The sequence below is a fragment of the Coregonus clupeaformis genome, unplaced genomic scaffold (assembly GCF_020615455.1).
Source record: "Coregonus clupeaformis isolate EN_2021a unplaced genomic scaffold, ASM2061545v1 scaf2409, whole genome shotgun sequence".
In the NCBI taxonomy this organism is placed as follows: Eukaryota; Metazoa; Chordata; class Actinopteri; order Salmoniformes; family Salmonidae; genus Coregonus; species Coregonus clupeaformis.
In genome coordinates this window covers 10,001-37,500 of record NW_025535863.1, presented here as the reverse complement: position 1 = coordinate 37,500, position 27,500 = coordinate 10,001, and the positions used below count along the sequence as shown (strand labels likewise).

The 27,500-nt window shown below is 45.8% G+C and overlaps 1 protein-coding gene across 1 annotated transcript in view; it reads left to right on the top strand.

Moving 5' to 3' along the window:
- LOC123488628 (toll-like receptor 2) overlaps positions 1–27,500 on the top strand; it is a 35,514-nt gene that overhangs the window by 124 nt on the left and 7,890 nt on the right. Inside the window, exons 2-4 of the mRNA XM_045219494.1 lie at positions 13,899–14,202; positions 27,075–27,220; positions 27,447–27,500. The exon at positions 27,447–27,500 is cut by the window's right edge and continues 69 nt beyond it. Coding sequence (XP_045075429.1) covers positions 13,900–14,202; positions 27,075–27,220; positions 27,447–27,500 — 503 coding nt within the window. The 5' untranslated portion in view covers position 13,899. The remainder of the gene's footprint in view (positions 1–13,898; positions 14,203–27,074; positions 27,221–27,446) is intronic.

Here is a 27,500-nt window from a genome sequence, read left to right as displayed (position 1 = left end):
CATCTAAACCACACCGCTTCTTGTTGTGAGACTCAGAGCTAGAAAATGGTATATCATACACTGCAGTTGAGGAACAATGGGAAAGTAATTATGCTTTGAAAGTTGATAAACTTGTAACAAAGATTTCAAAACTAAAAGTGGCGAAAGTATTAGCCTACGATAAGGTAAAACTCCAGGTAAAAATACACTTTTATCTAGTCCTTGGCCTATATCCTAATCTGACTTGGGTGCAGACTTCAGATGTACACATATATGTTCTCTGTTGAAAAGCTCTATTATCTGTTTTAACTATTTGTGTGTTGTTACGTAACCAACCAACCAAAAATCGTCGCTCAACAGAAAAGGGAACCAACAAATGAGTCACTGACAACCAGAACGAAACAGGTGGGATTTTATAATGGGTTCAGAAAGGGATGCCTGGCTGCGTAACCTCGACTAGGGTCTTAAACACCTCCCATGGACAGCCACTACATCTGCCAGATAACAAACTAAAAGAAAATAAACCAGCTTAGGTTAGGAAGTGAAAATAAATGTTGAGCAACCCAAACAGGGAGACACAAAATAAAAGGCTTTTGTATTCACAAACATAAAGAGGGAGGGTTAAACAGCTCTTTCAACATCTCTCATGGCAACTGGAGCATTGGGCTTTACAGCTCTTAAAGGGGAACTGCACCTGCTGATTTGGCATAGTTTTTTGTCTTGCTCCTAAAGAAATGCTGGCGGCCATGACAGAAGCCAAACGCAAGTTGACTTGGGGGTGTGGTTTGATGTGGGTGTTTCTTGGGTGTGTCCTTTCCACCACCAAGACACAGCCATCTGTCAGAACCTTGCCCGCAGCTGTTTCCCTCCACTCAACCACAACAAACAAACCTCCTGCAGGTTGAGTTCAATAACTACAGTGGGGAGAACAAGTATTTGATACACTGCCGATTTTGCAGGTTTTCCTACTTACAAAGCATGTAGAGGTCTGTAATTTTTATCATAGGTACACTTCAACTGTGAGAGACGGAATCTAAAACAAAAATCCAGAAAATCACATTGTATGAATTTTAAGTAATTAATTTGCATTTTATTGCATGACATAAGTATTTGATACATCAGAAAAGTAGAACTTAATATTTGGTACAGAAACCTTTGTTTGCAATTACAGAGATCATGCGTTTCCTGTAGGTCTTGACCAGGTTTGCACACACTGCAGCAGGGATTTTGGCCCACTCCTCCATACAGACCTTCTCCAAATAGATCCTTCAGGTTTCGGGGCTGTCGCTGGGCAATACGGACTTTCAGCTCCCTCCAAAGATTTTCTATTGGGTTCAGGTCTGGAGACTGGCTAGGCCACTCCAGGACCTTGAGATGCTTCTTACGGAGCCACTCCTTAGTTGCCCTGGCTGTGTGTTTCGGGTCGTTGTCATGCTGGAAGACCCAGCCACGACCCATCTTCAATGCTCTTACTGAGGGAAGGAGGTTGTTGGCCAAGATCTCGCGATACATGGCCCCATCCATCCTCCCCTCAATACGGTGCAGTCGTCCTGTCCTCTTTGCAGAAAAGCATCCCCAAAGAATGATGTTTCCACCTCCATGCTTCACGGTTGGGATGGTGTTCTTGGGGTTGTACTCATCCTTCTTCTTCCTCCAAACACGGCGAGTGGTTTAGACCAAAAAGCTCTATTTTTGTCTCATCAGACCACATGACCTTCTCCCATTCCTCCTCTGGATCATCCAGATGGTCATTGGCAAACTTCAGACGGGCCTGGACATGAGCTGGCTTGAGCAGGGGGACCTTGCGTGTGCTGCAGGATTTCCTGTGTGGTGGTAATGGGGTTACCTTGGTAACATGTCAGAGTGGTCATTCCTTCCTGTCTGGTGGTAATGGGGTTACCTTGGTAACATGTCAGAGTGGTCATACCTTCCTGTCTGGTGGTAATGGGGTTACCTTGGTAACGTGTCAGAGTGGTCATACCTTCCTGTCTGGTGGTAATGGGGTTACCTTGGTAACATGTCAGAGTGGTCATACCTTCCTGTGTGGTGGTAATGGGGTTACCTTGGTACCATGTCAGAGTGGTCATACCTTCCTGTCTGGTGGTAATGGGGTTACCTTGGTAACATGTCAGAGTGGTCATACCTTCCTGTGTGGTGGTAATGGGGTTACCTTGGTAACATGTCAGAGTGGTCATACCTTCCTGTCTGGTGGTAATGGGGTTACCTTGGTAACGTGTCAGAGTGGTCATACCTTCCTGTCTGGTGGTAATGGGGTTACCTTGGTAACATGTCAGAGTGGTCATACCTTCCTGTCTGGTGGTAATGGGGTTACCTTGGTAACATGTCAGAATGGTCATACCTTCCTGTCTGGTGGTAATGGGGTTACCTTGGTAACATGTCAGAGTGGTCATACCTTCCTGTCTGGTGGTAATGGGGTTACCTTGGTAACATGTCAGAGTGGTCATACCTTCCTGTCTGGTGGTCATGGGGTTACCTTGGTAACATGTCAGAGTGGTCATACCTTCCTGTCTGGTGGTAATGGGGTTACCTTGGTAACATGTCAGAGTGGTCATACCTTCCTGTCTGGTGGTAATGGGGTTACCTTGGTAACGTGTCAGAGTGGTCATACCTTCCTGTCTGGTGGTCATGGGGTTACCTTGGTAACATGTCAGAGTGGTCAGACCTTCCTGTCTGGTGGTCATGGGGTTACCTTGGTAACATGTCAGAGTGGTCATACCTTCCTGTCTGGTGGTAATGGGGTTACCTTGGTAACATGTCAGAGTGGTCATTCCTTCCTGTGTGGAGTCTGATATACAACAGGAGTCCCTGATCCTGGTGCAGAATGCAATGGGTTTCTCCCTCCCGTATTGACTGATACCATTAAATTCAATAATAAAAAAGACAATACAAGTAAAAGTTGTATCTAGTAAAATATTTAAGTCTCTCTCCATTCAGAGACATCAGTATCAAGCCTGTCTGTCAGTACCAGGTCTCTCTCCATTCAGAGACATCAGTATCAAACCTGTCTGTCAGAGTAGCAGGTCTCTCTCCATTCAGAGACATCAGTATCAAGCCCGTCTGTCAGAGTGGACTTCATCACATCATGTTGCAAGTCTCAATGTGCCGGCTCCATACATGTTTCTGTGAACACAAACAGTCGCTGTTCTGTTACCAATGGCAGTTAGGATAGGTGATATCTGACAGACACAGTCACTGTTCTGTTACCAATGGCAGTTAGGATAGGTGATATCTGACACAAACAGTCGCTGTTCTGTTACCAATGGCAGTTAGGATAGGTGATATCTGACAGACACAGTCACTGTTCTGTTACCAATGGCAGTTAGGATAGGTGATATCTGACACCCACAGTCACTGTTCTGTTACCAATGGCAGTTAGGATAGGTGATATCTGACAGACACAGTCACTGTTCTGTTACCAATGGCAGTTAGGATAGGTGATATCTGACAGACACAGTCACTGTTCTGTTACCAATGGCAGTTAGGATAGGTGATATCTGACACACACAGTCACTGTTCTGTTACCTATGGCAGTTAGGATAGGTGATATCTGACAGACACAGTCACTGTTCTGTTACCAATGGCAGTTAGGATAGGTGATATCTGACAGACACAGTCACTGTTCTGTTACCAATTGCAGTTAGGATAGGTGATATCTGACAGACACAGTCACTGTTCTGTTACCAATGGCAGTTAGGATAGGTGATATCTGACACACACAGTCACTGTTCTGTTACCAATGGCAGTTAGGATAGGTGATATCTGACACACACAGTCACTGTTCTGTTACCAATGGCAGTTAGGATAGGTGATATCTGACAGACACAGTCACTGTTCTGTTACCAATGGCAGTTAGGATAGGTGATATCTGACACACACAGTCACTGTTCTGTTACCAATGGCAGTTAGGATAGGTGATATCTGACACCCACAGTCACTGTTCTGTTACCAATGGCAGTTAGGATAGGTGATATCTGACACACACAGTCACTGTTCTGTTACCAATGGCAGTTAGGATAGGTGATATCTGACAGACACAGTCACTGTTCTGTTACCAATGGCAGTTAGGATAGGTGATATCTGACAGACACAGTCACTGTTCTGTTACCAATGGCAGTTAGGATAGGTGATATCTGACAGACACAGTCACTGTTCTGTTACCAATGGCAGTTAGGATAGGTGATATCTGACACACAGACAGGTACTATGTTGAAGTTTGAACAGCTCAGACTAAACCTTCCTAATTCTGTTCTCCCCATCGACGACTGATGGTGAGCAGGCAAGAGGTGAGGCTGGAGGTGAGGTCTTTGCCAGAGCCCCGTTGATGGGCATAGCAGCGTAGATCAGCTCCTGGCCCCTCATCAAGGATACTGGTCGGTCAAACACAAACAGAGCACTGATTACATTATCAATGGTGGTTATGATTGCATAGTGGAACCAGCCTGGTCGCTGCATTCAGCTTTCTCTATTTCATTTCAGATATCATGATATGTGAAGGGAAATAGAGTGGTGAACACAACGATCTGGCCGGTTATACCAGGCTACGTTATGAAGGTGAATTGGGACAGATCTCAAACTGTTTTGACCTTTGACCAGGTCAAATGTCACCAACCTGATCCAATTGTTCCACCAGGCTAGGTTATGAAGGTGAATTGGGACAGATCTCAAACTGTTTTGACCTTTGACCAGGTCAAATGTCACCAACCTGATCCAAGTGTCCTCCCTGTTCTATTTATAGCCAAGTGGTAAATTGCATTTTGTTCTAATGAAAGGACAAAGCTTTTTTGATAATGCACTTCACAACCAAAATTACTACTAAGTGTATCTGCTTGGCTGGGTAATTAACCTACTAGTTTATCAAACCGGGTATTTTTTAATACCACTTTTCACATAACACACATAACCGTTGTTGATGAAGCCGTCTGTGTCATAACTCGGGTCATTTTAGTTACCACAGCCACAAAATCAAGTAGACCGCCTATTTCTACAATTCATCTTCTTTAAAACGTGACTTCAACCAACTTCTGCCCTTCTGATCACTGTTCCCACCTAGAAACTCACAACCTTACCACCATATGGGAGTCCCAGCCTCTTTGTCAACGTCGGTTTCAAGTTCTTGTCTTATTGTTGATAGTGGACATCTGAAAAAAAAAACCTGGCCTCGCAGCTACTACATTGCTTAAGCCTAACCTTAACCACACTGCTAACCTTATGCCTAACCCCTAACATTAAATCAAGAGCAAAAAAGCTAATTTTAGTTTATGATTTTATTTATTTTTATGATATAAACAATTGTAACTTTGTGGCTTTGGTAACTAGTGGAAACCCTAAGTCTATGCTTTACAGATGTAGACTGACTGTAGCTCCAGATACGATTAGATTCAAGCCGGTGACGCCGTTACGGTTTATTGCTCCTAGTCAGACTCAGACGTCAGTGAACTACCACCTTGGCTGCCATCCAATCAAATGATAACGTTATACAACCCAGCAGTATCAGGGGGCGGCAGGTAGCTTAGTGGGTAAGAGCGTTGTGCCAGTCACCGAAAGGTCGCTGGTTCTAATCCCCGAGCCGACTAGGTGAAAAATCTGTCGATGTGCCCTTGAGCAAGGCACTTAACCCTAATTGCTCCTGTAAGTCGCTCTGGATAAGAGCGTCTGCTAAATGACAACAAAAAAAAAAAGACAATAAACTTGTATGAGCTACGATCTAACTAAATTGTGATGCGGTAGCTAGCTAGCTAAAATTAGCTATAACATTAGCTGGCCTGCCTCGCTTTATCAAAAGATAGCTACCTACATAACCAGCAATAACGTTATCTAACATCGTTAACTAAGTTATACCAGAGAGGTCATTATATTCCAGTATCTCTGGTTATGTTCACCATCACTGGTCATTGCACACCGGAGCCCCATTCAATGGGCGGATTTGATTATGCGGGGCACTGGTCTACGGCCCGTGACGTGAATTGGAAAAAGCGGTGAGGGAGGACTGCCTTTCTCAAATCGAAGAGTAATCTGAGCGGCTCGGTCGTGTTGTCAACAAGGTAGCATGGTGCATCGTCCAGAAACATACATCTCTTTTACATAAAATATATAATGTTTGAATTTTCTAACGATTTTTCATTGGGAAGGCTGATAAAGCATTTAATCAAAATCAATCACTTTTGCATGTGATAGAATCCTACTCATTACTCCACGTGCTTAATTATTTCACATTTGTTTTGAGCCGACTTGGCCGTGGGCTTTGAACGGGGCTCCTGGCTCATGCCTGGGAGGCAGCCCGGTTCCATAACGAACGCATGCAAAACACGCCTACTCGGGCGCCAGGGCCAGATGAATCAAGCCCTCATGAAGGGAAGCGAAGTGGGAGGAGGGGCTATTTGCACATGGAGCTTGACAAAACGGTGTATGATTTGATTACATAATTGTAATCCAAACCCAACTTTAATTTACTCGTTGTGACGCACTGAGGTTCCAAACTCCATTTTAGACGATACTGACTTTATGACCAAAATTATCCTATTTACACTTTGTAGTCAATTTTGACTTTTAGGGGCAGTTGCTCTTTAAATATCACCTGTCTCAGGCCGCAGGTGTGAAAGATTCAGCAGGCTACTGGCGTTACACACCTGGCTAAAAGACTACTGTAGCTCTGTTGAAATAACTTTTACTGATAACTTTGACACCTTCTAGAAACAGAAGTTGCTCTACAGGAATGACGGAGTCCATCCAAATCGTCTTGGCTCCTAAACTCTGTCCACGCATTTCAAGGCTGCGTTGACACAATGACTTATCAATGACCCAAGCCCAGCTCAGATAATCCCTACCATTGTGTCGCTGAGTTGTCGTAATGCTGCAGCAAATGTACATTATCCCAGGGGCGTTGGCAGACACAATGTAAGTAACCTAATTTATGTCCCCCTAATTGCCCTGAATGCCTCTGTTGATCCTACAGCTACTGTATGCAGTAATCATGAGCCTATGAACCAGAGTTACACTGTTAGCACTGAGGAGGTGTGCCCTAGTAGGAAGTCCACTGTGTGCAGCTCACCCTGCACTATCAGCTCAAACATAAATAACATTGTAATGTCCACTTCTGATAAGCTTCCCAGTAAAGCAATAAAAACAATCAAACATCCCAGAAAAGTGCAATAAAAAGCCCTCATTAACATATGTAGCCTAAGAAACAGGTTCATGAAATCCATAACTTGCTAGTAACAGATGACATTCATATTTTGACTATCTCTGAAACTCACTTAGATAATACCTTTGATGACACAGTGGAAGCAATACATGGTTATAACATCTACAGAAAATACAGAAATGCCAAATGGTGGAGGTGTTGCTGTTTATATTCAGAACCACATTCCTGTAAAGCTTAGAGAGGATCTCATGTTAAATACTGTTGAAGTAATATGGCTACAGGTTCATCTGCCTCACCTAAAGCCCATTCTGGTGGGAAGCTGCTATAGACCACCAAGTGCTAACAGTCAGTATCTGGATAACATGTGTGAAATGCTTGATCATGTATGTGATATCAACAGAGAGGTATATTTTCTGGGTAACCAAAAAATTGACTGGCTTACAACAAGCTGCCTCCTCAAGAAAAAGCTTCAACCTGTAACCAATGCCTGCAACCTGGTTCAGGTTATCAGTCAACCTACCAGGGTATTTACAAACAGCACAGATATGAAATAATCCACATGTATTGAGCACATCTTAACTAATGCTGCAGAAATCTGCTTTAAAGCAGTATCCAAACCCATTGGATGTATTTATCACAATATAGTAGCCATATCTGGTAAAACCAAAGTTCCAAAGGCTGGGCCTAATATTGTGTATAAGAGGTCAAACAATAAGTTTTGTAGTGATTCCTATGTTGTTGATGTAAAGAATATTTGCTGGTCTGTGGTGTGTAATGAGGAGCAACCAGACACTGCACTTGATGCATTTATGAAATTGCTTATTCCAGTTACCAATAAGCATGCACCCATTAAGAAATTGACTGTAAAAATGATTAAATCCCTGTGGATTGATGAGGAATTGAAACGTTTTAAGGTTGAGAGGGATGAGGCAAAAGGAATGGCAAGTAAGTCTGGCTGCACAACTGATTGGCAAACATACTGCAAATTGAGAAATCATGTGACTAAACTGAATAAAAAGAAGAAGAAACTATATTATTAATTTTTTATTGTCATTTAGCAAACACTCTTATCCAGAGCGACTTACGTGAGCAATCAGGGTTAAGTGCCTTGCTCAAGGGGCACATCGACAGGTTTTTCACCTAGTCTGCTCGGGGAGTCGAACGAGCGACCTTTCAGTTTCTGGCCCAACGCTCTTAACCTCTAGGCTACCTGTCGCCCCAACGAAACAAAGATAAATTATATAAAGAATGATAGTAAAAAGCTTTGAAGCACCATCAATTACATTTTGGGCAAAAAGGCAAACTCAGCTCCATCATTCATTGAATCAGATGGCTCATTCATTCCAAAACCCACTGATATTAATAACTACTTTAATGATTTTTTCATAACAATCCAAGTACAGTGGGGAAAAAAGTATTTAGTCAGCCACCAATTGTGCAAGTTCTCCCACTTAAAAAGATGAGAGAGGCCTGTAATTTTCATCATAGGTACACGTCAACCATGGCAGACAAATTGAGATTTTTTTTCTCCAGAAAATCACATTGTAGGATTTTTTATGAATTTATTTGCAAATTATGGTGGAAAATAAGTATTTGGTCACCTACAAACAAGCAAGATTTCTGGCTCTCACAGACCTGTAACTTCTTCTTTAAGAGGCTCCTCTGTCCTCCACTTGTTACCTGTATTAATGGCACCTGTTTGAACTTGTTATCAGTATAAAAGACACCTGTCCACAACCTCAAACAGTCACACTCCAAACTCCACTATGGCCAAGACCAAAGAGCTGTCAAAGGACACCAGAAACAAAATTGTAGACCTGCACCAGGCTGGGAAGACTGAATCTGCAATTGGTAAGCAGCTTGGTTTGAAGAAATCAACTGTGGGAGCAATTATTAGGAAATGGAAGACATACAAGACCACTGATAATCTCCCTCGATCTGGGGCTCCACGCAAGATCTCACCCCGTGGGGTCAAAATGATCACAAGAACGGTGAGCAAAAATCCCAGAACCACACGGGGGGACCTAGTAAATGACCTGCAGAGAGCTGGGACCAAAGTAACAAAGCCTACCATCAGTAACACACTACGCCGCCAGGGACTCAAATCCTGCAGTGCCAGACGTGTCCCCCTGCTTAAGCCAGTACATGTCCAGGCCCGTCTGAAGTTTGCTAGAGTGCATTTGGATGATCCAGAAGAGGATTGGGAGAATGTCATAAGGTCAGATGAAACCAAAATAGAACTTTTTGGTAAAAACTCAACTCAAATCGTGTTTGGAGGACAAAGAATGCTGAGTTGCATCCAAAGAACACCATACCTACTGTGAAGCATGGGGGTGGAAACATCATGCTTTGGGGCTGTTTTTCTGCAATGGGACCAGGACGACTGATCCGTGTAAAGGAAAGAATGAATGGGGCCATGTATCGTGAGCTTTTGAGTGAAAACCTCCTTCCATCAGCAAGGGCATTGAAGATGAAATGTGGCTGGGTCTTTCAGCATGACAATGATCCCAAACACACTGGCCGGGCAACGAAGGAGTGGCTTCGTAAGAAGCATTTCAAGGTCCTGGAGTGGCCTAGCCAATCTCCAGATCTCAACCCCATAGAAAATCTTTGGAGGGAGTTGAAAGTCTGTGTTGCCCAGCGACAGCCCCAAAACATCACTGCTCTAGAGGAGATCTGCATGGAGGAATGGGCCAAAATACCAGCAACAGTGTGTGAAAACCTTGTGAAGACTTACAGAAAACGTTTGACCTGTGTCATTGCCAACAAAGGGTATATAACAAAGTATTGAGAAACTTTTGTTATTGACCAAATACTTATTTTCCACCATAATTTGCAAATAAATTCATTAAAAATCCTACAATGTGATTTTCTGGATTTTCTTTCTCTATCTTGTCTGTCATAGTTGACGTGTACCTATGATGAAAATTACAGGCCTCTCTCATCTTTTGAAGTGGGAGAACTTGCACAATTGGTGGATGACTAAATACTTTTTTCCCCCACTGTATAACTGACCAAATTATGAAAGACAAGCACTGTAATTTTGAATTCCGTAAAGTGAGTGTGGAAGAGGTAAAACAATTATTGTTGTTTATCAACAATGACAAGCCACCGTGGTCTGACAACATGGATGGAAAATTACTGAGGATAATAGCGGACACAATTGCCACTCCTATTTGCCATATTTTCAATCTTACAAGAAAGTGTGTGCCCTCAGGCCTGGAAGGAAGCAAAAGTCATTCCTCTACCCAAGTATAGTAAAGCCCCCTTTACTGGCTCAAATAGCCGACCAATCAGCCTGTTACCAACCCTTAGTAAACTTTTGTAAATAATTGTGTTTGACCAGATAAAATGCTATTTTACAGTGAACAAATTGAAAACAGATTTTCAGCACGCTTATAGGGAAGGGCATCCAACATGCATGGCACTTACACAAATGACTGATGATTGGCTGAGAAAAATTGATGATAAAAAGATTGTGGGAGCTGTTTTGTTAGACTTTTGACATTATCGATCATAGTCTGCTGCTGGAAAAACGTATGCGTTATGGCTTTACACACCCTGCTATATTGTGCATAAAGAGTTACCTGTCTAACAGAACACAGAGGGTGTTCTTTAATGGAAGCCTTTTCAACATAATCAAATAGAATCAGGCATTCCCCAGGGCAGCTGTCTAGGCCCCTTACTTTTTTCAATCTTTACTAATGACCTGCCACTGGCTTTGAGTATAGCGGATGACGCAACACTATACACGACAGCTGCTACAGCGAGTGAAATCACTGCAACACTTAACAAAGAGCTGCAGTCAGTTTCAGAATGGTTGGCAAGAAAGAATTTAGTCCTAAATATTTCAAAAACTAAAAGCATTGTATTTGGGACAAATCATTCACTGAACCTTAAACCTCAACTAAATCTTTTAATGAATAATGTGGAAATTGATCCAGTTGAGGTGACTAAATTGCTTGGAGTAACCCTGGATTGTAAACTATCATGGTCAAGACATATTGATACAACAATAGCTAAGATGGGGAGAAGTCTGTCCATAATAAAGCGCTGCTCTGCCTTCTTAACAACACTATCAACAAGGCAGGTCATACAGGCCCTAGTTTTGTCACAGCTGGACTACTGTCAATCATGTGGTCAGGTGCCACAAAGAGGGACATAGGAAAATTACAATTGGCTCAGAACAGGGCAGCACGGCTGGCTCTTAAATGTACATGGCGAGCTAACATTAATAATATGCATGTCAATCTCTCATGGCTCAAAGTGGAGGGGAGATTGACTTCCTCACTACTTGTTTTTGCAAGAAGTATTGACATGTTGAGCTGTGTGCTAGTAGTTTAAACGAGCTGTCTGTTTAAACTACTAGCACACAGCTCGGACACTCATACATACCCCACAAGACATGCCACCAGAGGTCTCTTCACAGTCCCCAAGTCCAGAACAGACTATGGGAGGTGCACAGTACTACATAGAGCCATGACTACATGGAACTCTATTCCACATCAGGTAACTGATGCCAGCAGTAGAATCAGATTAAAAAAAACAGATAAAAATACACATTGTGGACCAGCGGGGGACTGTGAAGAAACACAGGTACGGGTACAGACACACGCTAGCACATGCACTCTACGCACACGTACACACGGATGTTGTGTCGGGGCGGCAGGTAGCTTAGTGGTTAAGAGCGTTGTGCCAGTAACCGAAAGGTCGCTGGTTCTAATCCCCGAGCCGACTAGGTAAAAAATATGTCTGTGCCCTTGAGCAAGGCACTTAACCCTAATTGCTCCTTTAAGTCGCTCTGGGTAAATGTGTTGTAGATAGAGTAGTTCCCTGAGTGCACACACTTAATGTGTTGTGAAAAGTGTCATGTCATGTAATATTTGTAAGTGTAGATAACTGCCTTAATGGTTCTGAACCCCAGGAAGAGAAGCTGCTGCCTCGGCAGGAACTAATGGGGATCCATAATAAACCCCAGGAAGAGTAGCTGCTGCCTCGGCAGGAACTAATGGGGATCCATAATAAACCCCAGGAAGAGTAGCTGCTGCCTCGGCAGGAACTAATGGGGATCCATAATAAACCCCAGGAAGAGTAGCTGCTGCCTCGGCAGGAACTAATGGGGATCCATAATAAACCCCAGGAAGAGTAGCTGCTGCCTCGGCAGGAACTAATGGGGATCCATAATAAATACACACTACTGACTGACAGGTGCAACATGCCCTGCCCAATGAGGATGACTCCAATCAGTGCACGTTCGAAATAGAACCAACTTTGAAATTGAAAACCAAAGCCTGTAACAATGTAAACTTCACATCTGTCATATGTAGTGGTTGTTTCATTAGTAAAATGTGTCTGTGACTGAGTCAAAAAAAATTCACCCTATTGCCTACATCACAACGGGGCCGATTCAGACTTAGGAATAATCATGAATCCTACTTCTTGGCAAAATAGAACCTTTACGCATGAACGGGGGAAAAAAAGGTGGTTTGATTAATTCTGATAGTTGCCACATTAGTTCATCAACGGTAATGTAGCCTACATTATAATTATAATATGGAAAATAGCAGACAGTAGTATGATACAGTAAATATTGCACTGATCACGGAACTGTGTGATGGCAAGTTCAAAGTATCGGTTTTTACTACAATTTGTGTATTTGGCCTTCAATAATATATATTAGAATATATAATATAAATGAAGGCTAAAATAAACAATGGAATGTAGAAAAGGGAACTAAATGAAATAAACTATTATTATTACTTACGGTCGCTACCGATAGTGGCTTAATAATATTTAATTTAATTAATTTATATTTATTATTTATTTATTTACAAATTTAAGGAAACAGGAAAAGTTGGGGAATATGATTAAAACATTCTAGAGAACACAAAAGTCTCTTTGCCGAGTGGCGCAGTGGTCTAAGGCGCTGCATCGCGGTGCTAGCTGTGCCACTAGAGATTCTGGTTCGAATCCAGGCTCTGATTCTGGTTCGAATCCAGCCGGCCGCGACCGAGAGACCCATGGGGCAGCGCACAATTGGCCCAGGGTAGGGGAGGGAATGGCCGGCAGGGATGTAGCTCAGTTGGTAGAGAATGGCGTTTGCAACGCCAGGGTTGTGGGTTAGTTTCCCACGGGGGGCCAGTATGAAAAAATTAAAAATAATGTATGCACTCACTAACTGTAAGTCGCTCTGGATAAGAGCGTCTGCTAAATGACTAAAATGTAAATGTAATCCAATTTGTCTTCAAATTTAATCCCTGCAAGTTAGAAACACATTCAATTACACGTCTTCATGATGGCACAGCATTTCATACTTCACTGTGGGAAAGGGGCATAAATAGGCCTACCTTCCTGTCTATCCCTATACGCTGTCATATACCTCCCTGTCACGTTGATATGCTTTATTTAAATAAAAAAAATCTGTCTCTCTCTCTCTCTCTCTCTCTCTCTCTGTCTCTCCCTGTCTGTCTCTGTCTCTCTCTCTGTGTATCTCTGTCTCTCTCTCTCTCTCTGTCTCTGTCTCTCTCTCTCTCTCTCTCTCTGTGTATCTCTGTCTCTCTCTCTCTCTCTCTCTCTCTCTCTCTCTCTGTCTCTGTCTCTGTCTCTCTCTCTCTCTCTCTCTCTCTCTCTCTCTCTGTCTCTGTCTCTCTCTCTCTCTCTCTCGTGTGTATCTCTGTCTCTCTCTCTCTCTCTCTCTCTCTCTCTCTCTGTCTCTGTCTCTGTCTCTCTCTTTTTCTCTCTTTCCTTTCTTTTTCAGAATGGGGTCTCTGTCCATGCTCTTCCTCCTCTTCTTCTCTCAGGGTCAAAGTTCAACCCCAGAGGTCGAGGAGAGGTCAACTTGTGGTCAATGTGATGAGCGTCTCTTCTGCAACTGCTCCTCCCGGAACTACCGACGCGTTCCCACGTTAACCATCACTGAGGTGGTGACCCTCGACCTCTCCTTCAACGACATCACCACGGTCGCCGAGGACGACCTGAGAGAGTACACGCAGTTACGAACCCTTGATCTCCGTAGCAACAGGATCCAGAGTATCCACGAATGGGCCTTCCACCTTCTGCAGGTAACCCACAGAGTTATATAGAGGACACACCTCCTGCAGGTAACCCACAGAGTTATATAGAGGACACACCTCCTGTAGGTAACCCACAGAGTTATATAGAGGGCACACCTCCTGTAGGTAACCCACAGAGTTATATAGAGGACACACCTCCTGTAGGTAACCCACAGAGTTATATAGAGGACACACCTCCTGTAGGTAACCCACAGTTATATAGAGGACACACCTCCTGTAGGTAACCCACAGAGTTATATAGAGGGCATACCTCCTGTAGGTAACCCACAGAGTTATATAGAGGACACACCTCCTGTAGGTAACCCACAGAGTTATATAGAGGACACACCTCCTGTAGGTAACCCACAGAGTTATATAGAGGGCACACCTCCTGTAGGTAACCCACAGAGTTATATAGAGGGCACACCTCCTGTAGGTAACCCACAGAGTTATATAGAGGACACACCTCCTGTAGGTAACCCACAGTTATATAGAGGACACACCTCCTGTAGGTAACCCACATAGTTATATAGAGGGCATACCTCCTGTAGGTAACCCACAGAGTTATATAGAGGACACACCTCCTGTAGGTAACCCACATAGTTATATAGAGGGCACACCTACTGTAGGTAACCCACAGAGTTATATAGAGGGCACACCTCCTGTAGGTAACCCACAGAGTTATATAGAGGGCACACCTCCTGTAGGTAACCCACAGAGTTATATAGAGACACACCTCCTGTAGGTAACCCACAGAGTTATATAGAGGGCACACCTCCTGTAGGTAACCCACAGAGTTATATAGAGGGCACACCTCCTGTAGGTAACCCACAGAGTTATATAGAGGGCACACCTCCTGTAGGTAACCCACAGAGTTATATAGAGGGCACACCTCCTGTATGTAACCCACAGAGTTATATAGAGGACACACCTCCTGTAGGTAACCCACAGAGTTATATAGAGGACACACCTCCTGTAGGTAACCCACATAGTTATATAGAGGGCACACCTCCTGTAGGTAACCCACAGAGTTATATAGAGGACACACCTCCTGTAGGTAACCCACAGAGTTATATAGAGGACACACCTCCTGTAGGTAACCCACAGAGTTATATAGAGGGCACACCTCCTGTAGGTAACCCACATAGTTATATAGAGGGCACACCTCCTGTAGGTAACCCACAGAGTTATATAGAGGACACACCTCCTGTAGGTAACCCACAGAGTTATATAGAGGGCACACCTCCTGTAGGTAACCCACAGAGTTATATAGAGGGCACACCTCCTGTAGGTAACCCACAGAGTTATATAGAGGACACACCTCCTAAGGTAACACACAGAGTTATATAGAGGGCACACCTCCTGTAGGTAACCCACAGAGTTATATAGAGGACACACCTCCTGTAGGTAACCCACAGAGTTATATAGAGGGCATACCTCCTGTAGGTAACCCACAGAGTTATATAGAGGACACACCTCCTGCAGGTAACCGACAGAGTCATATAGAGGGCACACCTCCTGTAGGTAACCCACAGAGTTATATAGAGGGCACACCTCCTGTAGGTAACCCACAGAGTTATATAGAGGACACACCTCCTGTAGGTAACCCACAGAGTTATATAGAGGGCACACCTCCTGTAGGTAACCCACAGAGTTATATAGAGGGCACAGCTCCTGTAGGTAACCCACAGAGTTATATAGAGGGCACACCTCCTGTAGGTAACCCACAGAGTTATATAGAGGACACACCTCCTGTAGGTAACCCACAGAGTTATATAGAGGGCACACCTCCTGTAGGTAACCCACAGAGTTATATAGAGGGCACACCTCCTGTAGGTAACCCACAGAGTTATATAGAGGACACACCTCCTGCAGGTAACCCACAGAGTTATATAGAGGGCATACCTCCTGTAGGTAACCCACAGAGTTATATAGAGGGCACACCTCCTGTAGGTAACCCACAGAGTTATATAGAGGGCACACCTCCTGTAGGTAACCCACAGAGTTATATAGAGGGCACAGCTCCTGTAGGTAACCTACAGAGTTATATAGAGGACACACCTCCTGTAGGTAACCTACAGAGTTATATAGAGGGCACACCTCCTGTAGGTAACCCACAGAGTTATATAGAGGGCACACCTCCTGTAGGTAACCCACAGAGTTATATAGAGGACACACCTCCTGTAGGTAACCCACAGAGTTATGTAGAGGGCACACCTCCTGTAGGTAACCCACAGAGTTATATAGAGGACACACCTCCTGTAGGTAACCCACAGAGTTATATAGAGGGCACATAGAGTTATTCGGATCCCCATTAGCTTTTGCAGAAGCAGCAGCTACTCTTCCTGGGGTTTACAAAAAAACACAAAATATGACAATCAACAAAACACTTATACACTGATAGACAAGGAAGGTAATGTGTCTGTTAGAGTGTGTGTGTGTGTTAGAGTGTGTGTGTGTGTGTGTGTGTGTGTGTTAGAGTGTGTGTGTGTTAGAGTGTGTGTGTGTGTTTGAGTGTGTGTGTGTTAGAGTGTGTGTGTGTGTGTGTTAGTGTGTGTGTGTTAGAGTGTGTGTGTTAGAGTGTGTGTGTGTTAGAGTGTGTGTGTGTGTGTTAGAGTGTGTGTTAGTGTGTTAGTGTGTGTGTGTGTGTGTTAGTGTGTGTGTGTTAGAGTTGTGTGTTAGAGTGTGTGTGTTAGAGTGTGTGTGTGTGTGTGTGTGTGTGTGTTAGAGTGTGTGTGTGTGTGTGTGTGTTAGAGTGTGTGTGTGTGTGTGTTAGAGTGTGTGTGTGTGTGTGTGTTAGTGTGTGTGTGTGTTAGAGTGTGTGTGTGTGTGTGTTAGTGTGTGTGTGTTAGAGTGTGTGTGTTAGAGTGTGTGTGTGTTAGAGTGTGTGTGTGTGTGTTAGAGTGTGTGTTAGTGTGTGTGTGTTAGTGTGTGTGTGTGTGTGTTAGTGTGTGTGTGTTAGAGTGTGTGTGTTAGAGTGTGTGTGTTAGAGTGTGTGTGTGTGTGTGTGTGTGTGTGTTAGAGTGTGTGTGTGTGTGTGTGTGTGTTAGAGTGTGTGTGTGTGTGTGTTAGTGTGTGTGTTAGTGTGCTGTTCCATTAGTTGTTTTTTAATCTGTTTTTTAAAGTAATTTTGCAGTTTTCTTGAGTAATTGGAGATGGAAGGGAGTTCCATGAAATCATGGCTCTGTATAAAACTGTGTGTTGCCGTGAATTCATTTTGGACTTGGGGACTGTGAAGAGACCCCTGGTGGCATGTCTGTATGGGTGTCTGAACTTAATGTTATTTGATTATGCAGACAATCTGGAAGAAAAGCAGTTAATCTCTCGTCAACCCTCAACTAGGAAAGACTGGCATGCATGTTGATGTTAGTTCTTTATGTGCAGTTAAAGGCGTGCTGTTCTGTTTTGAGCCAGATGCAGCTTTGCTAGGTCTTTCTTTGCTGCACTTGACCATATTATCAGACAGTAATCAAGATGGGACAAGACCAGACCCTGAACAAGTAGTCCAGTTGATTTTTGTGTGAAAAAACGCAGAACATATTTTTATAACAGACATACCCCTCCCCATTTTCACAACAACTTTGTCAATATGACTTGACCATGATTTTCAGCGTCTGGGTGAAGTGGTGAAACGGAATCAGGCGCAGGACACAGAACTGAGAAAATGAATGGATTTACTAAACAAAAGTAAACCATAACAAACCCTCCACTTAGGGAAGAGCAGAACAACAGCTCACCACACGACGTAAAACAACGGACAATCATGCACAAACCCAGGAGGGAAAACAGAGGTAATTATAGGGACACAAATAAGCATAATGGGTAACAGGTGTGATTAATAAAGACAAGACTAGTGTAACACAGAAACATCGATCGGTGGCAGCTAGTACTCCAGTGACGACGAACGCTGAAGCCTGCCAGAGCAAGGCTGTATTCGTGACAGTACCCCCCCCTGACGCGCGGCCCCAGCCGTGCGCCGACACCAGCCTCGGGGACGGCCAGGAGGAGGACGCGGAGCAGGGCGAGTCGGATGACGACGATGGAAATCCCTTAACAAGGAGGAGTCAAGGATGTCCCTCCTGGGAACCCAGCTCCGTTCCTCCGGACCGTACCCCTCCCACTCCACGAGATACTGCAGGCCTCCCACCCGACGCCTCGAATCCAGAATGGAACGGACCGAGTACGCCAGTGGCCCCTCGATGTCCAATGGGGGCGGAGGAACCTCCTGCACCTCAGACTCCTGGAGCGGACCAGCTACCACTGGCCTGAGGAGAGACACATGGAACGAGGGGTTAATACGGTAATCAAGGGGGAGCTGTAACCAATGACAAACCTTGTTCAACCTCAGGACTTTAAAGGGCCCCACAAAGCACCGACCCAGCTTCCGGCAGGGCAGGCGAAGGGGCAGGTTTCGGGTCAAGAGCCAGACCCGTTCCCCCGGTGCATACACCGGGGCCTCACTGCGGTGGCGGTCGGCACTCACCTTCTGTTGCCTGATGGCCCGCTGCAGACGTACATGGGCAGCGTTCCATGTCTCCTCCGAGCGCCGAAACCATTCATCCACCGCAGGAGCCTCGATCTGGCTCTGATGCCATGGTGCCAAGACCGGCTGGTAACCTAGTACACACTTAAAGGGAGACAGGTCAGTGGAGGAGTGGGCGGAGGGAATTTTGTGCCATCTCATTTTTTACATTTACATTTTAATAGACGCTCTTATCCAGAGCGACTTACAGTTAGTGAGTATATACATAATTGTTTTATTTTTTATACTGGCCCCCTGTGGGAATCGAACCCACAACCCTGGCGTTGCAAAAGCCATGCTCTACCAACATCCCTGCCGGCGATTCCCTCCCCTACCCTGGACCAATTGTGCGCCGCCCCGTGGGTCTCCCGGTCGCGGCCGGCTATGACAGAGCCTGGATTCGAACCAGAATCTGTAGTGGCACAGCTAGCACTGCGATGCAGTGCCTTAGACCACTGCGCCATCTCTGCCCAGGGGAAGTAAACTGACCAATCCCCCTGCCGGTCCTGGCAATATGACCTCAGAAACCTACGCACATCCTGGATACTCTCTCCACCTGCCCATTACTCTCGGGGTGAAACCCTGAGGTCAGGCTGACCGAGACCCCCAGACGTTCCATGAACGCCTTCCAGACCCTTGATGTAAACTGGGGACCCCGATCAGACACTATATCCTCAGGTACCCCGTAGTGCCGGAAGACGTGTGTAAACAGGGCCTCCGCGAGTCTGTAGGGCAGTAGGGAGACCGGCATAGGAATGAGACGGCAGGATTTAGAAAACCGATCCACAACGACCAGGATCATGGTGTTACCTTGTGACGGAGGAAGATCCGTAACAAAGTCCACCGATAGGTGTGACCACGGCCGTTGCGGAACGGGGAGAGGTTGTAATTTCCCTCTGGGCAGGTGTCTAGGTGCCTTGCACTGAGCGCACACCGAACAGGAAGAAACATAAACCCTCACGTCCTGAGCTAAGGTAGGCCACCAGTACTTTCCACTAAGACAGCGCACTGTCCGACCAATGCCAGGATGGCCAGAAGAGGGTGACATGTGAGCCCAATAGATCAAACGATCGCGAACCTCAGACGGAATGTACACACGACCCACTGGACACTGGGGGGGAGTGGGCTCCGTGCGTAACGCCCGCTCGATGTCCACATCAACCTCCCATACCACCGGAGTCACCAGACAAGAAGCTGGAAGTATGGGAGTGGGCTCCCTGGTCTGCTCCTCTGAGTCATACAGCCGGGACAGAGCGTCTGCCTTAGCATTCTGGGAACCTGGTCTATATGATAGGGTGAACACAAAACGCGTGAAAAACATGGCCCACCTTGCCTGACGAGGGTTCAATCTCCTCGCTGCCCGTATGTACTCCAGATTGCAGTGGTCCGTCAAAATGAGAAAAGGGTGTTTTGCCCCCTCAAGCCAATGTCGCCACACCTTAAGAGCTTTCACAACAGCTAACAGCTCCCGGTCCCCACATCATAGTTTTGCTCCGCCGGGCTGAGCTTCGAAAAGAAAGCACAGGGGCGGAGTTTGGGAGGGCGTACCGAGCGCTGAGACAGTACAGCTCCTACCCCAGCCTCGGGCCGCGTCCACCTCGACTGTGAATTGCAAGGAAGGATCCGGATGAGCCAGCACGGAGCCGAGGTGAACAGCGCCTTCAGCTGACCAAAGGCCCTGTCCGCCTCAGCTGACCACTGCAGGCGCACCCGGTCCGCCCCTTCAGCAAAGAGGTTATGGGAGCTGCTACCTGGCCAAAGCCCCGGATAAATCTCCGGTAGTAGTTGGCAAACCCCAAAAATTGCTGAACCTCCTTTACCGTGGTAGGAGTCGGCCAATTACGCACGGCTGAAATGCGGTCACACTCCATCTCGACCCCTGACTCTGACAGGCGGTGTCATAAGAAAGAGACGGACTGTTTGAAGAACAGACATTTCTCATCATTAACGTACAGGTCATGCTCCAACAGTCTACCAAGAACCTTGCACACCAGGGACATCTTCGCGTGTAGCGGAGTACATGAGAATATCATCTATACACACCACTACACCCTGTCCGTGCAGGTCCCTGAAAATCTTATCGACAAAAGATTTGAAAGACTGAGGGAGCATTCATCAACTCCGTCGGCATGACGAAGGTACTCATAGTGACCAGAGGTGGTACTAAATGCCGTCTTCCACTCGTCCCCTTCCCGGATACGAACCAGATTGTACGCGCTCCTGAGGTCCAATTTTGTGAAGAAGCGCGCCCCGTGCAATGACTCCGTCATACTAGCCATGAGAGGTAGAGGATAGCTGTATTTTACGGTTATCTGATTTTAGAGCCTCGATAGTCAATGCACGGCGTAAACCTCCATCCTTCTTCTTCACAAAAATAAACTTGAGGAGGCAGGGGAAGTGGAGGGCCGAATGTATCCCTGTCCCAGAGATTCGGTGACATATGTCTCCATAGCCACCGTCTCCTCCTGTGATAGAGGATACACGTGACTCCTGGGAAGTGCAGCGCCCTCACGGAGATCTATCGCACAATCCCTGATCGGTGGGGTGGTAATTGAGTCGCCTTATTTTTACAGAAGGCGAGAGCCAAATCGGCATATTCTGAGGGAATGTGCATTGGAGAGACATGGTTTGGACTCTCCACCGTGGTTGCCTCTACGGAAACACCTACACACCTTCCCAAGCACTGAGGTGACCATCCCTTAAGAGCCCTCTGTTGCCACGAAATACTGGGGTCATGGGTGGCTAGCCAGGGAAGGCCCAGCACCACGGGAAACACAGGAGAATCGATAAGGAAGAGACTAATTATCTCCTCATGACCCCCCTGCGTCCCCATCCGGGTGGAAATGTGACCTCCCCTAACCATACCCCGACCCTAAAGGGCGACTATCTAGGCACGTATGGGGAAGGGCACATCTACAGGCAATATAGGAAACCCTAATCTATGCGCGCAACCAGCCTATCCATAAAATTACCAGCTGCGCCGGAATCTCCGAGCGCCTTATGCTAGGGAATGTGGGGAAAACTCAGGAAATGTACATTGACCGTCATGTGAGCAACAGGGTGAGGTGGGTGCCTACTCACCTGGGATGGTCCACCAGGGCCCTGCCTGCTGCCTCGATTCCATGAGGGTCCTCTCCTGCACCGGCCCGCAGTGTGTCCTTGCCGGGTCTCTCCACATCAGCACCTCCAAGCTCCATAGGAGTGGAGTCGGAAGTGCTGGGGGATGGACTGGACGGACCCTGATCCGGACGTCCGCGGGTGGCCATCAGGTTATCAGCCGGATCGATAAATCTACCAGCTGGTCCAGGTTTAGATGAGTGTCCCCTGCAGGCCAGCTCCCGACGAACGTCCTCCCGTGAGCTCGCATCGGTAGTGGTCAATCAGGGCCCTCTCATTTCCATCCCGCGCTGGCTGCCAGTGTCCTGAAATCCAGGGCGAAGTCCTGTGCGCTCCTCCTCCCTGTCTGAGGTGAAACAGACGCTCCCCGCCGCTCTCCCCCTCCGGCCGGATGATCGAATAATGTCCGGAAACGGCGGTGAAATACATGAACGTCACGGACTCAGAGCCGAATTCCACTAGATCCAGGGTTTGATGGTCTTGATGGGGGAGAAATCGGAGGAGGAGGAAGTGTAGGAAACCCACTTCTCTCCCATCGATCCATGGTGTTCACCACTCGATCCATAGCCGACCCTAAAGCCTGCAGCATGGTCGAATTCTGCTGGATGCGTTCCTCCACCGAGGCGCTGGGATCGGATGTGCCTGCTGACTCCATAGGTAGTGCGTGATTCTGTCAGCGTCTGGGTGAAGTGGTGAAATGAAGTGAAGTGGTGAAAATAACAAACCCTCCACGCAGGGAAGAGCAGAACAACAGCTCACCAAACGACGTAAGACAACGGACAATCACGCACAAACCCAGGAGGGAAAACAGAGGTAATTATAGGGACACAAATAAGCATAATGGGTAACAGGTGTGATTAATAAAGACAAGACTAGTGTGACACAGAAACATCGATCGGTGGCAGCTAGTACTCCGCTGACGACGAACGCCGAAGCCTGCCCGAGCAAGGAGGAGGAGCATAATAGACCATCCAATGTTATACCTAGGAGTTTAACTTCTTCAAGCTCAATGGTCACACCCTTTATGCACAAATACAGTTGAGGTTTAGATGTTAGAGAATGTTTTGAACCAAACACAATGCTTTTAGTTTTAGATGTATTTATTATTGATCCCCCATTCTGATACTGACTGGAACTCCTTATTTAGAATCTCAGTGAGCTCACTGGCTTTGGGTGTAGAGTGTGGAATCATCCACAAACAGTGCCTTCGGAAAGTATTCAGACCGACCCCTTGACTTTTTCCACATGTTGTTACGTTACAGCCTTATTCTAAAATTGATTAAATTGTATTTCCCATAATCAATCAACACACAATACCCCATAATGACAAAGCAAAAACAGTTTCTTTTGTAAAAATGTTTGCTAATTTATATATTCTTTAAAGAAAATATCACAGTTACATAAGTATTCAGACCCTTAACTCAATACTTTGTTTGAAGCACCTTTGGCAGCTATTATAGGCTTGAGTCATCTTGGCTATGACGCTACAAGCTTGGCACACCTGTATTTGGGGAGCTTCTCCCATTCTTCTCTGCAGATCCTCTCAAGCTCTGTCAGGTTGGATGGGGAGCGTCCACTGCACAGCTATTTTCAGGTCTCTCCAGAGATGTTCGATCGGGTTCAAGTCCGGGCTCTGGCTGGGCCACTCAAGGACATTTCAGAGACTTGTCCCGAAGCCACTCCTGCGTTGTCTTGGCTGTGTGCTTAGGGTCGCTGTCCTGTTGGAAGGTGAACCTTCGCCCCAGTCTGAGGTCCTGAGCGCTCTGGAGCAGGTTTTCATCAAGGATCTCTCTGTACTTTGCTCCGTTCATCTTTCCCTCGATCCTGACTAGTCTCCCAGTCATGTACAGGGATGTTTTTCAGCAGCAGGGACTGGGGCACTAGTCAGGATGAACTGAGCAAAATACAGAGAGATCCTTGACCTCAGCGGATCCATTCTGCTATATGGACCCATTCTGCTATATGGACCCATTCTGCTATATGGACCCATTCTAAATGGAGAGCTCTTTGAGTTGAGTCGGGTCTCTCTCCCTCCCTCCTCTCTGTCCCTATCTCTTCTCTCTCCCCTCTTCTCTTTCTCCCCTCTCTCCCTCTTCTCTCTCTCTCCCTCTTCTCTCTCTCTCCCTCTTCTCTCTCTCTCCTCTTCTCTCTCTCCCCTCTCTCTCTCCTCTCTCACTCTCTCTCTCTCTCTCCCTCTCTCTTCCCCTCTCTCTCCCTCTTCTCTCTCTCCCTCTCTCCCTTCTCCTCGCTTCTCTCTCTCCCTCTCTCTCCCTCTTCTCTTCTCCCTCTTCTCTCTCTCTCTCCTCTTCTCTCTCTCTCCCTCTCTCTCTCTCTCTCCCCTCTCTCTCCCTCTTCTCTCCCCTCCTTTCTCCCTCTCCTCTCTCCCTCTCTCCCCTTGTGGTGAATATTAAGTGATCCGGAGCGGTGCTCGCAATAGTCTTCCACTTCTATTTTCTATTAGTTTATAATTCTAAGCTTGCCGAAAAGGGAATGGGAACAATATCAAATAAGATTACAACACCCCTCTCGTGTTCTCTCTCTCTCTCTCTCTCTCTCTCTCTCTCTCTCTCTCTCTCTCTCTCTCTCTCTCTCTCTCTCCCTCTTCTCTCTCTCTCTCTCTCTCTCTCTCTCCCCTCTCTCTCCCTCTTCCCTCTCTCTCCCTCTCTCTCTCCTCTTCTCTCTCTCCTCTCTCTCCCTCTTCTCTCTCTCCCTCTTCTCTCTCTCCCTCTCTCTCCCTCTTCTCTCTCTCCCACTTCTCCCTCTCTCTCCCTCTTCTCTCTCTCCCTCTCTCTCCCTCTCTCTCTCTCTCCCTCTCTCTCCCTCTTCTCTCTCTCCCTCTTCTCTCTCTCCCTCTCTCTCCCTCTTCTCTCTCTCCCTCTTCTCTCTCTCTCTCCCTCTTCTCTCTCTCCCTCTTCCTCTCTCTCTCCCTCCCCTCTTCTCTCTCTCCCTCTCTCTCCTCTCTCTCTCTCTCTCTCTCTCTCTTCCCTCTCTCTCCCTCTTCTCTCTCTCCCTCTCTCTCCCTCTTCTCTCTCTACCCTCTTATCTCTCTCCCCTCTCTCTCCCTCTTCTCTCTCTCCCTCTTCTCTCTCTCTCTCCCTCTTCTCTCTCTCCCCTCTCTCTCCCTCTTCTCTCTCTCCCCTCTCTCTCCCTCTTCTCTCTCTCCCTCTTCTCTCTCTCTCCTCTCTCTCCCTCTTCTCTCTCTCCCTCTTCTCTCTCTCCCCTCTCTCTCCCTCTTCTCTCTCTCCCACTTCTCTCTCTCTCTCCCTCTTCTCTCTCTCCCCTCTCTCTCCCTCTTCTCTCTCTCCCCTCTCTCCCCCTTGTGGTGAATATTAAGTGATCCGGAGCGGTGCTCGCAATAGTCTTCCACTTCTATTTTCTATTAGTTTATAATTCTAAGCTTGCCGAAAAGGGAATGGGAACAATATCAAATAAGATTACAACACCCCTCTCGTGTTCTCTCTCTCTCTCTCTCTCTCTCTCTCTCTCTCTCTCTCTCTCTCTCTCTCTCTCTCTCTCTCTCTCTCTCTCTCTCTCTCTCTCTCTCTCTCTCTCTCTCTCTCTCCTCTCTCTCTTCTCTCTCTCTCTCTCTCTCCTCTCTTCTCCCTCTCTCTCCCTCTTCTCTCTCTCTCTCTCTCTCTCTCTCTCTCTCCCACTTCTCTCTCTCCCTCTCTCTCTCTCTCCCTCTCTCTCCCTCTTCTCTCTCTCCCTCCCCCTTGTGGTGAATATTAGTGATCCGGAGCGTGCTCGCAATAGTCTTCCACTTCTATTTTCTATTAGTTTATAATTCTAAGCTTGCCGAAAAGGGAATGGGAACAATATCAAATAAGATTACAACACCCTCTCGTGTTTCTCTCTCTCTCTCTCCTCTCTCTCTCTCTCTCTCTCTCTCTCTCTCTCCACACACACACACACACACACACACACACACACACACAAGTTGTAATTATGCAGTATAAAGAAATGTGCACTCTGTTCACAACAGTCTATTTTGTTTTGCAAACAGTCATGAGATAAGTTATGTTAGGCTGCAGTGATGCTGTTACCTAATCCTGTCATAATGCTTTGGAATTTGATTTTATTGTTAGCCTGCAAATGCTTTATTACAAAGGTGATTTTTTTCAAACTAGGTAGAGTAAGGTAAAGACATTTTACAACAGTGATTTTCGTAGCTTGTTAGGCAAACTAATGTAGCAGGTTAGGATAACTAATGTAGCAGGTTAGGATAACTAACGTAGCAGGTTAGGATAACTAACGTAGCAGGTTAGGATAATTAACGTAGCAGGTTAGGATAATTAATGTCGCAGGTTAGGATAATTAACGTAGCAGGTTAGGATAATTAACGTAGCAGGTTAGGGATAATTAACGTAGCAAGTTAGGATAATTACGTAGCAGGTTAGGATAATTAACGTAGCAGGTTAGGATAATTAACGTAGCAGGTTAGGATAATTAACGTAGCAGGTTAGGATAATTAACGTAGCAAGTTAGGATAATTAATGTAGCAGGTTAGGATAATTAATGTAGCAGGTTAGGATAACAAATGTAGCAGGTTAGGATAACTAACGTAGCAGGTTAGGATAACTAACGTAGCAGGTTAGGATAATTAACGTAGCAGGTTAGGATAATTAATGTCGCAGGTTAGGATAATTAACGTAGCAGGTTAGGATAATTAACGTAGCAGGTTAGGATAATTAACGTAGCAAGTTAGGATAATTAACGTAGCAGGTTAGGATAATTAACGTAGCAGGTTAGGATAATTAACGTAGTGTTAGGATAATTAATGTAGCAGTTAGGATAATTAATGTAGCAGGTTAGGTTAACGAATGTATCAGGTTAGGATAATTAATGTAGAAGGTTAGGATAACAAATGTAGCAGGTTAGGATAACTAACGTAGCAGGTTAGGATAATTAATGTAGAAGATTAGGATAATTAATGTAGCAGGTTAGGATAATTAACGTAGCAAGTTAGGATAATTAATGTAGCAGGTCAGGATAACTAATATAGCAGGTTAGGATAACTACCTTAGCAATTAGGAGAATTAACGTAGCATATTAGGATAATTAATGTAGCAGGTTAGGAGAACTTACGCAGAAGGTTAGGAGAATTTCCGCAGCAGGTTAGGATAACTTTCAAAGCAGGTTAGAAGATTAATGTAGCAGGTTAAGCGAATTAGGTTAAGGTTAGGAAAATGCTGACATACTGTATCTAGCCACAACCAGCCTTGGTTTCTACCTACTGCTACAGGGGCTGGAGTCTCTGGACTTGTCTTATAACCAGCTGGCTGGTCTGTCTCCGGCCTGGTTCTCCAAACTCCTCTCCCTACAACACCTCAACCTGCTGGGCAACTGTTACAGGACCCTCGGCCCTGGAGGGGCGCCGTCTCTCTTCAGGTATGTGAACTGTATGTCTAACTCCCAAATGGCACCCTAGTCCCTATATAGTTCACTACATTAGACCAGGGTCCATAGGACTCCCTATATAGTGTACTACATTAGACCAGGGTCCATAAGGAATAGGCCATTTGTGACATAAAAGTGGACTGCTTTTATGAATAGAATTCATGGTGATTATGATAATGATAATGATGATGATGATGATGATGGTTATTATCATCAGGTCTCTGACCAGGCTGAGGTTTCTGAGGTTTGGGAACCCTGCTCTGGAGGAGGT